Source organism: Protobothrops mucrosquamatus, unplaced genomic scaffold (assembly GCF_001527695.2).
Source record: "Protobothrops mucrosquamatus isolate PMUCROS unplaced genomic scaffold, P.Mucros_1.0 scaffold202, whole genome shotgun sequence".
Classification (NCBI taxonomy): Eukaryota; Metazoa; Chordata; class Lepidosauria; order Squamata; family Viperidae; genus Protobothrops; species Protobothrops mucrosquamatus.
Window position 1 is genome coordinate 302508 of NW_015386557.1, and position 13809 is coordinate 316316.

General features: G+C 41.5%; 2 protein-coding genes across 2 annotated transcripts in view; both read right to left on the reverse strand.

Annotated features, from left to right (window-relative positions):
• LOC107285695 (intercellular adhesion molecule 3-like) overlaps positions 1–7169 on the reverse strand; it is a 9235-nt gene extending 2066 nt beyond the window's left edge. The window contains exons 1-3 of the mRNA XM_015813920.1: positions 7020–7169; positions 5970–6251; positions 2133–2375 (exon numbers count right to left, since the gene is read on the reverse strand). Coding sequence (XP_015669406.1) covers positions 2133–2375; positions 5970–6251; positions 7020–7164 — 670 coding nt within the window. The 5' untranslated portion in view covers positions 7165–7169. The remainder of the gene's footprint in view (positions 1–2132; positions 2376–5969; positions 6252–7019) is intronic.
• Positions 7170–7215: 46 nt separating this feature from the next.
• Positions 7216–13218, reverse strand: LOC107285688 (intercellular adhesion molecule 1-like; the record flags this gene model as incomplete). The annotated part of the gene is made up of 4 exons (XM_015813914.1): positions 13059–13218; positions 8875–9135; positions 7619–7927; positions 7216–7376 (listed from the first exon to the last, which is right to left on the reverse strand). Coding segments are annotated over exons 1-4 (789 nt in total), but the record flags the coding sequence as incomplete, so codon positions are not given.
• Between the last annotated feature and the right edge of the window lie 591 nt (positions 13219–13809).

The following is a 13809-nucleotide window of genomic DNA, read 5'->3' on the forward strand; positions in this document are numbered from 1 at the left end:
CCGAGAGGTCCAAAAGAACTAGGACAGAGGAATAGCCCCTGTCCCGGGCCCTCCAGAGATCATTAACCAACGTGACCAATGCCGTTTCCGTGCTGTAACCCGGCCTGAAGCCCGACTGGAGAGGGTCTAGATAGACTGTTTCCTCCAGGTGCCGAGGAAACTGCTGTGCAACCACACTCTCAACAACCTTCGCCACAAACCATCATGGGGACTTTCATTCAAATCAAAATAATAATTCTGCATCAGGAGTTGATGCTTAAGCCAACATCATAGTTTCATTAAGATAAAAATATTTGACATTTTGAAAAAATAGATAATGAAAGTTGGTTCCAAAAAATTGGCAGTGACTGGGAAAGAACTCTTAAGCATGATATTCCTACTTTAGTATAAGAAGATATGAATCAGCTGGGATTTACAGGTAGTCCTTGCTGAACTTATATTTGTTCAATGACTATTCAAGTTATGATGGTGCTGAATGAGGGGTACTTATGAAGGATTCTCATACTTGTGGCCCTGTGACCCTGAGGCCAAATGAACATGATTTGTGTGTTCAGCAACCAGTTGACAGTTACAATGCTGTAGGGTTCTACAGTCACATGACTGTCATTTGCGACCTTAACAGTCAGTTTCTGACAGATAAAGTTAATTGGGAAGCTGGCAGGAGGTTGTGAATGATGAATATGTAAGTACAGGATGCTGCAATTTGCAGGATTCTTCTAACAACAGCAAGTGGAACCAACATCATGTTTTACAATTGCATAACTTAGCTACGGAGCTCCTGGTCCCTGGTTAGTGAAGACTACCTGTATTGGTACAAGAGCCACAAGCATTTTTTAAAAGAAACATTGGCTGTGTATAAGGCCAGAGGAATTAACGTCAGCAATTTAAACTTGAATAAACACCAGCCAACGTAGGAATTAGGGATAGATTAAACAATGTCCAAAATGGTGTGAATTCTGGAAATGGATCAGGTGACAAATTGGAATCAGGTAAATCCATACTGTTCCAATCATCTAAACATGAGTTGATTCACTGCTTTGCCATCTTAGTGGTGGGGAACCAGTGGATCCTACAATCATTGATTAAATAAAAATTATAAATGTGGATCATTTTATTGATGAAGTTATTTAAAGAAAGTCACTCATTGATGAGATACATAGGTGTAAAATCACTGTAGTTTTGATATTACTAAGGAAACTCAGGTAGGAAAATAATGATGGTTCAAGGAAACAAAAATGGTAGATAAATTGGGTAACACCAGAACTGAACATACCGGTAGGTGATTTGCGTTGGCCACCAGGAGATGGATTATAATGTGTCTAAATCAGTTTGACATCCTGTCTTACATGAAAACTCCATTGAAACAAGTATGTGAAATTGAGGAGGAAATTGAGAAAAAGATATATTCTCCAAAGAGTTTTGATAGGAATAGAAGGAAAGATAATGGGCAAATATTGAATGTATGAAAGAGCTAAGAGATAGGAGTTTTTTTTCAATAGAGGATGCAGACAGACATGTGTCTGATAAATGGGCAGAGAGTTACAGTACCTGCCAGCAGATGAAAAAAGGCCAAAAAAAAGAAAGTAGGGATGAATACAGGAAAAAGAACGAATGGAATAAGCGATGATACTGTTTAATACTATTAATGCTGAATATCTGCAACATGTCCTTCCAGGAAATGCTTCCTGCTATATTAAGATGTTGAAGCAGAAGTATTAACGTGGAAATGTATATATAATAGCTTAATTGCAAAACCTGATGAAGTTAGCTAAAGATTACTGGAGATGAAATTCAACAAAATGTGAAGGCACAGGTTGGAGAAATAGATATAAAGATAATGGCAAATTATTGGAGGACAATTGAATAAGCAGGATGAGGGTTGCTAGCATGGACAGAGTCTGTTCACTGTTTCACAATGAATCTTTGCTTAGCACAAGAACCTTTTCAATTTTTCTTGATTGGGCTATAGATGGAAGGCCTGTTATGGTCAGAATTTTTATCAGTTTGTTTCACTGGGTTAAGTCTATAAGTCACTACTTGAGAACTAAAAATAAATGCAGATTTGGTTGGTAGTTACAAGACCTAAGACTGTGGCCATTCTTGTCATTCTTTAGGTCAATGGGTTAACTTACCTTCAACGTGTATGGTCACATCTCTAACATCAAAGCCATACTGGTTAGTAGCATTGCACTGATATATGCCATTATGCTCTGTCTGGACCAGCTGTGGCTCCCCAGTGTTATAAGACTTCCCATCTTTCCAGCATTGAACAATTGGCGTGGGATTTCCCAAGGCTGAGCAGGTAAATGTTGTCGTACTTCCCTCCTCCCAAGTCAATGTCTGGGGACAGTTGGAGTCATCCATTTGGGGCCCATCTAGAATGGAGAAAGATATGTGGTTAGCAATAGTAGCAAATGTGGTTAGTTTCACTGGTAATAATGGATGAAATGAAGCAACTATGTATTGCAAAACTGGAAAAGCGTTGGTGATAACCTACGGCAGTTTACACAATGTGCATTCTCAGTGGATCCTGGAATCTATAAGGATAGTACCATGCTCCTTCACAGATGGAGCATGGTCTCCAAATACAGAAGTTAGCAGCTAGTATCAAAGTTTGGGAGTCCCAAGGCTAATTTGCATAGACCCCCATCTTGCAGATACTTTGAAGAGCCTTGTATGCTTCCATTATCTGCAGGACCCCCTTTTCCTAAAGACATCTACCCATCCTACCAGATCAGATAAAGTGAGCATGCTCCCAGTCCCTTCCCCTAAATATTGCCATCTGATGGACTAGGAAGCATGTCTTTTCCATGGCAGCCCCTGTCCTCTCTCCTCTGTAGTTCAGAGGCCTCCACTTTCCTAGCCTGCCAAAAAGCACCGAAAACCCACAAGTGCTGGGATAAAATTGGATGACTGCACATTAGAAGTTTGACTTGGCACCAGGTTTTTGTTGTTTTTAATGTTCTAGTGTGTTTAGTTTTATATTTTTAATATGGTTTTATGTGTTGTTTGAACTTTTGATTGGAAGCCACTCAGAGTTATTTTTAAATAAGTAAATAAATCCAAGTCTCACGGAACAAAATTGTCTTATCCTTAGAAATGCTAGAATCTATTTTTACCTGAGGGACAATTAAATCGTAATATTTGGAGTCATGAACACTTTGAGTATCCTGCCATTTTCAAAATTATAAAAACAACCATAGAAGGATTAAGTCAGGACTACAAAACTGAGGGGAGGGGGGGCAAAGTTTTTTTTTAACTCCTCTATATGATTTTTCCAAATGGAATACTCAACATGAATTTTGCATGGTTCTCCTTTATCATTAAGTCATTGCTTTGGGCAAATGGAGAACATAGCACAAGGGAGAAGGATCAACCACTGTTTTTATTTTTTTAAAAATTATGGAACATTTGAGTATCACTCTTCTTATAATGTCAGAATAGGATAGAAATTATGCAAATTTTGCAAATTTTCCAAGCGCTGCTTCAAACTCCTCTTTAAAACAGCACATGCTCAGGTTCCCATTCTGGATCAGGAGCTTATAAATCATCCTCGACTTACACTCATTCATTCAGCCACTTTTTGAAATTAGGATGGTTCTGAACAAAGGAACATACAACTTGTATTCAGTTATGGGCTTTGTAAGGGCCCTTGTGGTCATGTAATAAAAATTTGGGTGCCTGGCAGTCCACCTGTCTTTACAACCAGGCGCAGGAACACTGCAACTTACCCCCACCTGCCTGCTTTCCTCCCCACATCCCACCCAGAGGCCTTGGGCCTGCTTTCTGTCCCATCACACCTTGCTTCACTTATTTCTTCCAAAGATTGCCTTTTCTAAAAGAGTACGCAGCCAATACAACATGTGCCCTTCCTACGGAGACTGCCTTGCACTGTTTGGAAAACCACACCCTTCTGAGAGATCGCAAGAATAGCAGCATTTCCAGAAAAGCAACAGGCAGCCTTTGCCTCACATCAATTGGGTGTTCTTTCAAAAAGGAGTTATTCAGAAGAGGTAAGTGGATCAAGGTGTGACAGGGCAGAGAGGAAGCCCAAGGCCTGAGGGATGGAAGGATGGAAAACAGACTGTGGAATCTGTGGGTGCAAGGGTGTCTCAGGCGGTAGGCCATGTCTGAGCTGAGGGGTACTACAATATGGGCCTGGGCTTGCATAAGGCCTCTCCCACAACCTGAGGCAGGCCACACTCTCCTTAATGACCACAATGGGAAAAGCTGGGAATGTGGTCATTGAGCAAGACAGTCACGTGGGTGCCTCTCTTAATGACCACAACAACCTATGCCCGTAATTCATGGCTCCATTTTGGCCCTAAGTCAAGGACTACCTCTATTCCTGCTTGGCTCATGAAAGAGGAGATACATTTTGGGCAAATATAAGACCCCATGCATCAAGGAAGTCAAAGTACAGTATACCACAGCTCCAGCCTGAAACACATCACAGAAGCAAGTAACTCTTTTTCACACAGCCTTAATAGATTTAAATAACCAGTTAGGTTGAGAATATAAAGGGGTATAAGTACTTCCAAGAGTACTGAGGAAAATCAGAAAATGTATTACTAGTTTGTGATACGTTTTCTGATTTTCCTCAGTACTCTTGGAGGTACTTAACCCCTTTATGTTCTCAACTTAAAGGGGTATAAATACCTCCAAGAGTACTGAGGAAAATCAAACAAACAAATAAATAAATAAATATCAGAAAATGTATTACTGAAGTTTAAAAACATAACTACCCCAATGGGACATATTGCTTTGGATGTCAGAGATTAATTCTCCTGATGGCACCAACCTACTAATCCATTTGCCACTTTGTCAGCCAGCCTTGCATTGGGTTTCCTACCTAGTTCATGGGAATGATATCAAGTTCCCCATAATTAAACCCCAAAACTAATGTACATATTCTGTAACTCTAATTGCAACAATAAACTTGCATCTTCAGAAATTAGCTGGGAGGTCCATTTGCTTTGAAACTCCTTTCTGAGGCCAGACTGACCCCAAACTTGTTGGCCTTCCGGAAGGGCCTGAAGACAGGGCTCTGCTATCTGGTCTGGGGATTTGGGAACAGGGATATGGAGCTATTAAAGTAACTGTATTGTTAGGGAATGAGTGCGCTCTTCCATGTATTTTTAGTGCTTTTTATTGTTTTTAATGGTTTTTCTTGTTGTAATTTTATTATTCAGTTATATTGAATTTTTTTATCTATTTGTTAAATCTATATAACAAATAGATTTATCTATTTGTTAAATCTATATAACCAGAACTAAGAGAAGTAGCGATATAAATTTAACAAATAAACAACAACAATTTTCCAGCACATCAATAATTAGAAGGAGAAGAACACAGGGTGAATTCCTATAGGAAAGGAACCACTGGGTGATAGAAGCAACTACTCATATGATCCTATTTCCCTCCCTCTTCTAGGATGCAGAGACCTGGGATTACATAAAAGTATGCAATGGCACCCAATTTCCAAAGTTTATCCTAGCTCCGTGGTGGCGAACCTATGGCACGCGTGCCACAGGTGGCACGCAGAGCCCTCTCTGTGGGCATGCACGCCATTGCCCCAGTCCTAGGCCCTCAGCTGGGTTTTATAAAACCTTTTCGCTTTAGGCCTCTGCCACCGTGTGCAAAAAAAAAGGTTCAATCAATCAATCAACTTCTCGTGGGAAAAAAAAATCTCGCAAAGTTGGAATTGATTGATTGAACTTTTTAGTCCCACCCAGTCTGCTGTTACCACCGTAGCCACGCCCACCCAATGGGCCACACCCACCCAATGGGCCACACCCACGCAGCACCCGATGATACTTAAGTGGGTTTTGGGTTGCAGTTTGGGCACTCGGTCTCTAAAAGGTTCGCCGTCACTGTCCTAGCTGCAAAATTTGTTGCCACACTATTTGAAGTAAAGATTACTGAATCTCTAGGAATAAAACATGAAGTGTATTTTTTTTCCTACTCACAGAAGACAGTGAGATTTTGAGATATGTTTCTTTCCTTGGTGTGCCCATCAACGGTCAGGATCACTTGGCAGATGAATTCCCTCCCATTATCCTCTTGTTGAGCGATCACTGCATGCTGCAGGAAATCTTGATCTACGTTGCCGGATGCTAATATTTTGGTAGCATTCCTGATCTGCATTTTAAAACCAGGGGAAGCACTGCCATCCGCACTACATGTAATGTTCACCGTTTGACCAACAACAACTTCTGAACTGCCAATTTGCAAGATGGGCTTTGGTAATGCTGTGAAGGAATAGAGCAGAGCAGTGATAATGGACTTAGATGGTTATAAAATAGTTAATGAAAACTGTTAAAACAAATGGTGGCTAAAGGTTATGTTTCCCCCTCCTTTCCTAGATATTAAAACTGTGATTAAGGACTAGGATAGAGGAACCTCAAGTTCAAGTCCATCTACAATCATGGAGGCTTAGTGAAGGACTTTCACCTTTACACTCTCTCTCAGTCCACATTCATCTCAGAGTTCTTGTATGAAACCTGGCTAGAGGCCATTTTTTAGAAGTAGCACATTTGGAACAGCTGGATACCAGATGTTCCAAAGAAGTGAAATGGATGAGAATGGCTGTTTTTTTCAATTTCTGCATTCTCTATTTGGTTAAGACATGTGGACCTCTTTAAATAAATATTGCAAGTCAAAATACAATACAGTAAAAACAAATCAATCGTGAGTTGTAATGGCTTTATGACTAATGGCTTTATGTCAGATCTAAGCTCTGTATATATTTAATCTAAATAAGAATATTTTTTTGCTTCATTCTAAAATAGTTGTATTGGATCTTAATGAAAATAGAATAGATAGACAGATCTGTTCCATTGGTTTCAAAGGGCTCTCTCTCTCTCTCAAGCTACTTAGACTGATCCAATCCATTACTGAAGTTTTGCTTTTCAAAATAAAATCAATCTAACTTTTAACTTCTTCTAGGTTTGTTCAAATAGATGGAAGAAAACTCTTCTAAATCTGTCTGTGTTAGTAATTACAGATAGGAGACTCACCAAACACATTCATCATCTTCGTCACATTTTTGGTCACTGGCCCCAGAGAGACCTTGCAGATCAACTCTTGTTCTCCAACTGAGGAAGAGGCTATCACAGCCTGGGCACTTGCCAAGCCCCCCATCACTCTGATGCTGTAGAACATGGGTGTCAAACTCTCCATGTCATGTGACGTGTCGTGATGTATTGTGACTTTTTTCCCATTGACGGAGCTGTAGGTCAAAGGTTCCCCTGCAAACCACAGATCAAACATGACTTCATCAGCTGGGAAAGCCTCAGGTGCATCACACGTCACTTCCATCACGGTCCCAGCTTCTAAGAACAGGCCAGCATGGAGCAGGGGAGCCTTTGCAAAATCTGCCAATGAAGTAAGAGAAATCATGTCAGTTATCGCAAAAGAAATCACAGCCACAATAGTACCCTCTCCCTAGCCCCTCAGGGGGTGAGTGCTGGGGCAACTGCAGAGGACATCAAATCTATGCCAACAAAAATAAAAACAGACCAACTTTTTTCTCACCCCTCACCCGGAGATTTAGCATTGTCTAGCCACAGGGTGCAGTATGTCTAATTCAGAACTGGGGCAATGGATGGGATCTCACCAAAAGTCCGTAATGATATGCCATGGGAAGTATTTTTTAGGAGTGGTCCTCTTGGTCTCAGATCCAGGGATGTTTGGCAGGTGATTGTCTTGTTGTAGTCATTTTGTTGAGCTCTAATGCCATGGTTCACCACAAGAGGATCAGCTTTGTCCTTTTCAAAAGTCTCTACCAGAAGTTGCTCTTCCCCTTTCAGCAAGGTTATGGTGAGGTTCCGGATGGGGGCTACACCAGAAACCCGGCATGTCAAGTTATACAGCTTGCCCACTTCCATTTCCGGGACTGGATCCAGCTCAACACTGTCTGGAGATTCTGAAATGAAATAAAATGTTCTAAATCAATTTAGTTTGATTAGCATCTGCTAGAAGTGATGAACTAGCAATAACATGGCTCTTCTGTTATTTATTCTATGGCAATTAAGTTCTCTATGCCTAAGTACATATTCTCCAGCTTGGAAAATACATATATTTTCCTGTACGTTCTAAGTAAAACTTAGATCTCTATATATTTATAAGGGACAGTGGATGGCACGCCCTAGCTTTCTCCAAAGAAATATCTTGTCTCTTGCCATCTGAACATTCTATTTCTATTTGCTTGCCTAGTTAGATAATTATTTCCATCTTTTGCCTTAGCTAGGTGCCTGCATTCTTGCTAGGCATTAATATAGCTAATCCTCACCAAAATATAGATTTCCTTTGTCATTTCCCCAACACTTGATCACATATTCTCCTCACTTATTTTCCCCTAAACATCTTACAATGTAAACTATGCAACTGTGACATGTCTTATTTTCCCAAAAGGAGTCCAGGGGAGGAGGGGAGAGAAATGTTGAAGAGTTAAAAATCTTGCCTAAGAAAGCCTCCCCTTCTGGGTGGATTGCCATGGTGGCCCCTCCTGCTGCCCTGCATACCAGCTTCATGTATTGCTTGACTGTTTTAACTTTGTTGTATGCTGCTCCCACTTTTAGTGGGATGGGTAGCTATGTAATTTTGATAAAGGAAATACATCAATTGCAACTGGGGCAGAACAAAACTCTCCTGCATAAGTATCCCAGATTGTTCAATAAAACTTTGTTAATTGCTTTTATTCCAGTTTCTGTTGTCCATTACTTGGTTATTTGATCACTGCAGCCAACAGTGCTAAGGTTTGATTCTACTGGACTAAGGGATTCTTTTGTGGCTTCCTGTTGAATTTGAACTGAGGGTAATTTAGATGCCCAATATTTTTTCATCTGCTGTTACAGTCATCATGTGACTTACTGTAAATAGTAATGGTTGCTTTTGCAGATTTTGCCGAGTGATCCTCAGCATAGCACAAGAAGCTACTTTTCCAGTCCCTGATGTTGGAGACACGGAAGGCTTTCCAATGGGATCCAATTCCAATGATTTCCTTTTTGAAGGCTGTTTCAAGGCCAATCACTTCTCCTTCCGTATTGGCGCTGCAGTTTATCTGAAGTGAACCTCCAAATTGCACCACAGGATTTTCCGGCCAAATTCTCACAAAATCTTTCTCTGCGAATCCTCAAATTTAAAAAAAAAATACAACTTGCATAAAAAATACAGTTATAAAAAGAATGGAAAGGGCTTAAAAGCAATGAGATTTAATTTTCTAGTATTAACCATATTCACCATCCAGAATCACTTCGGCATTATGTGCAGCCATATAAATATAAAAGCATAAATAACAGGCATTAGCGAATGTTGATGAATAAAGCAGGCAATAAAGTTATTATTCAAGTCTGTCTGTTAAGGTCAGTTAGGCTTTTAAGTGTTGTAAATGAATAGTTCTCATGGATTTGATGAGATCGTGAAACAAAGACAAGTCTCTTATCTTCAAAAATGCCACTTTTGCCAAGACAGCCCCAAAGAGATTGGAACAGCATTTCTCAATGTTGGCTATTTTAAGATGTGTAGACTTCAACTCCCCAAATTCTGGGAATTGAAGTCCACTTCTTAAAGTGGTCAAGATTGAGAAATGATGGATTAGAGCAGGGGTGTCAAACTCAATTTCATTGAGGGCCGCATCAGCATTGCGGTTGCCCTCGAGGGGCAGGGTGGGTGTGGCCAGGGTGGGTGCGGCCTACTGGGTGGGCGTGGATGGAGTGGGTGTGGCCTACTGGGTGGGCAAGACCAGCTCTACATTGTTCGCATCAAGGGTGCCTGTGGGGGCCTGGACAGGAGTGGGATAGATCTGAGGGTCTCTGGCAGAAGGGGGTGGGACCGGGGCAAGCGCCAAGGCATAGTCCATTTCTTCATTCCTCACAAAGGGTGACACCTCCCCAGCATGCACCCAGGGGGTGCGGCCAATGTGTCAGGGGCCGGTCCCTTGCTGTTTCCAGATGGCCTTGTGGAGCTAAGACTGAATGCGTTTCAGCATAGATGGCCACCACAAAATTATACATTGGCTCCCAGCCGGCCTGGGCCAGGGCCAAGCAGCGGGGGCCGTTCCCTCACTGTTTCCAGGATGGCTTCGCGGGCCATATGAAATCACTCCGGGGGCCGGCCTTGTGTTTGACATGTCTGGATTAGAGAGAAGGGGACATGCACAATGGCCATCATATGCCCCTTATGAATATGAGAGGTCACTGTGTTGACACAACAATTCTCTCTTAATGTTACTTAGTTGCTGTCCGAATTCTGAGCAGGAATTAGGACATAGCATATCTTTCCAGAACTAAGAGCTATATATTTTCTTTTCTTTATTATGAATACCAGGAACTCAGTTCTTTGATCAATACCAAGTTATGTCTCATTTCCAAAGACTGGTAAAATTGCAGGAAACCATTCAATATTTGTTCTAACTGCTTTATTAGGGAGGAATTATACTCCTCTTGGGAGGACAATGTGTAGGGAGCAAGATCAAACTAAGGAGGAGATCTGCCTTCCCAAAGAAGTGAACTTCAGAAATTTCAGTCCTTGCTGTTGCACTATTGATATTCCAAAAGCATAGACACTTTTAATTCAAAACTCTCCATTTCCTCTGACACATCTCCAAAATAGGGGGAAAACAGACTGAATTTGAATAAATCCAGATTGCTTTGGAATCTGACACATCCCTCTCTCCCTGAAGTTTGTTCTCTAGCCACCAAAAATATTGCTGTAATCTTCACAAGTGTTTTTCATTAGTTCATCTAGCACAGTCCCTGCACTCTTGAATGCTTCATCAGAAATCTCCATGGGGGTGGGAGTGCGGTGCCCAAAAGTCAAGATGGCAATTCTGGCCACGCGATTAAAGCTTTACTTCTTTTTTAAATGTACCAATGCTCTGACTGGGAATTCTCAACACATCAGAGTGTGGCAGATTGGAGAAAGCAGTTCTGGTAGTTCAGCAAAAAAAAGTTGTAGCCTACAGAATGTGGAAATCTTCTGTTCCTGTAAATTTTGGAGGCATTGCCTTTGGTGATACTTAGGGAGTCACAATCACTTAATTACTTCACTGCTTGTGTTCAAATGTGACTCAGAAGGAGTTTCAAGGCTTCTTTTTTGCTTTGCATAATGATAAGGTACCTGTCTGTCTAGGATTAATTGCCACTCCTTTTCCTGCCTGTGTTAAAAGAAATATAGCTCCTTTCCAGAAATTGCACAACTAATAGAAGAATGTCCATTTAAAGAAACCCTTGAGTTATTGGGCTGCAATTCTAAGCTTTATTGTTGCCCCCACCTAAGCTCACAGATCATCTTGAATCAACATGGGAGGGGCTACTAGATGTCTTATCTATGTTGCAACTTGAGAAGGAGACTTTCGGCACTCTCCTATCTGAATAACCTTCTTGCTAAGAGAATAAAAAGAATAAAAAGCGACCAACATGCAATTGAAATGCATTTCAGCAGAGACAACAAGCTGGGTAGCTGTGTTTCATAGGAATTCTCCAGAATTCTTATGCAACTGCGGATGGAAAAGTTAACCCTACATTTTTCATATTTTTTTAAACTAAGTCACTCTGTCTAAATCTCACTGTCAAGGAATTTCTTCTTCTAGGTTGCTTCTCTCATTGATTACTTTTCATCCATTGCTTCTTGTCCTGTCTTTTGTTGCTTTGGAGAATAGGTTGACCCATTCTTCTTTGTGGCAGTCAGTCAATTACAAATCCATCTGGTGGGGATACTATCTATCCCACATTTTTCTAATTTACTTAGAAGTAGGTTGTGGTCTACTTTTCAAATGCCTTACTGAAATCCAAGTATACTATGTCCACAACATTTTGCTGGTCCACTAATTTAGTCACTTTGTCAAAGTGAATAAATTTAGAGTAAATTTAGTGAGTAACTCTAGAGAGGAATGTTTGTTCCTCCTCCAGCAAAGCCTCCTTTCTCAACCTTTGTGTTATTTTCTGAATCAACAGCTAACTGGTGTCTCTAAGAGACAAATCTAACTTACATCTACAAGAAAACACAGGTTGGAGAAGATACATCATTCCCCTGTCCTCCCCAATGTCTGGCCAGCACTCAAGGTATGGGCTTCAGCATCTAAATATTGCTCTACTGTTCTTTAATTAACCAGCTGAGCCTGCAACAAAATCTGTATTCTGCCTCCACAAAGAACATGATTGATTACCAAATAATATTCAACCCACCATGTTTTCATGGGAGATCAAATGGAAGGAGATGGAAATATCTAGGGTATTCTGGGGTTGATGGGAGAAACCTCTTGTTTGTTTCCTTCTAACAAATTGACTGCAAGGTGCAAGAGTTCAGGGAAGATAAGTAAGAAACCTTATTTATCAAGCCTTCAGGTTGGGCAAATAATTAAAAGACCAGAGGGAATGAATGTTTAAGACAAACAATCTGCAATTGCTGTCTCCGAAACTGATTTGGGGAATCACCTAATTTTTTAAGATTAAAAAGTCCCATTCTTGCTCTTTTCCAGGAATAGGCAGAGGGAAAAGAAGAAAATTATAACTTTAGGGCAACAAGTGAACATGAACTTTGTATACAAGAGTGTGCCTTGTTTGGACTAGAATCTGCAGTTTTCTTGGCAAGGTTTTGCAGATTTGCCCTTGGACAATGTCCTAACTAGTAGCCCATAGAATGCCTGGCCCAAAGTCACCCATCTGGTTTCATGCCTAAAGCAGAACCAGAACTCAAAGTTCTCCAGTTTCTACATCAAAGTAGCTCTCTAGTGTGCGGTTTAGATAAGCCTTAAGCAGCGCTGAGGTTTGATCCGAGTTCACTCTCATGTATTCATTTCTAACGCCAATCCTCAGATTTATAAAGTAACTCTGCAGCCTGAATGAAGGGTACAAAAATCTTTCTGACCAGAACCAGCTGTTTCCGGACCGGCCGGGAGCAGAGGGTTGTAGGCAGAGGACCCAGAGAGGCAATTTCCCTCATCAAAACCTATAGATCCCACATTCCACCGGTGACAGATCTCCTCTTCGAACTAGGAGCTGAAAGTTTGGAGGAAGATACTGTATATTCTGGAAAAAAAACTACCGCTCCCTTACCTTTTCCAAAAGCCCAGGAGCCCAAAGCAAGGAGGAAAAAGATGGAAGGCCGCTGCATAATGATCGAGGCGAAACTCAAAACTTAAGAGGAAGGCGTCTGCCCGGGCGCCAAGTAGCCAAGTGGCCCAAGACCACAAAGTCAAAGCCTGCTTGCTGCCGCTAGATCCACACGCAGCCCGGCGCCTGAGCCTTTTTGCCCGACTAGACGCGTTGCTCCTCCTTATAAACGTTCCGGGAAACGCCTCTTTTCCCCACGCAGCCCTTATGAGGGTCACGGAAAACCCCCGATCGATTTCTTACTTCGCCCCCAGCACCTCAACCTCCGCGTGGGGCTGGGGAAAGTTCCAGCCACGGCGACACGCTCCCACGAGGCGATGCCCCGCCCCCGCCGAGGCCATCCGCGCAAATGATGAAGGACCGGGGTTTATTTGAGTGTGTGTGTGTTTATTTAGGTATCAAATGTTTAAAAACCGCCTATTTACTTCGCAGAGGGACTCTAAAGTAAAAACATTACAACACAAAGTATATAAAATTTACAATTTAAAAAGTCAAGGATGGATGAAAAATGAACATTGAAAGTTTATTTAAAAAGGGAGGGGAGCTTTCAGAGCGATAACCAGCCCCACGCGGTTGGACGAACCACGCTCAGCTCCAGCCCCTTTTCCTAGGAAGGGATTCCGGAAGTGATGGCGGGAGAAATGTGCTATTATAGCTGAAGATCTCGCAACACGGGGTTTTTTTGCTTTCCTTC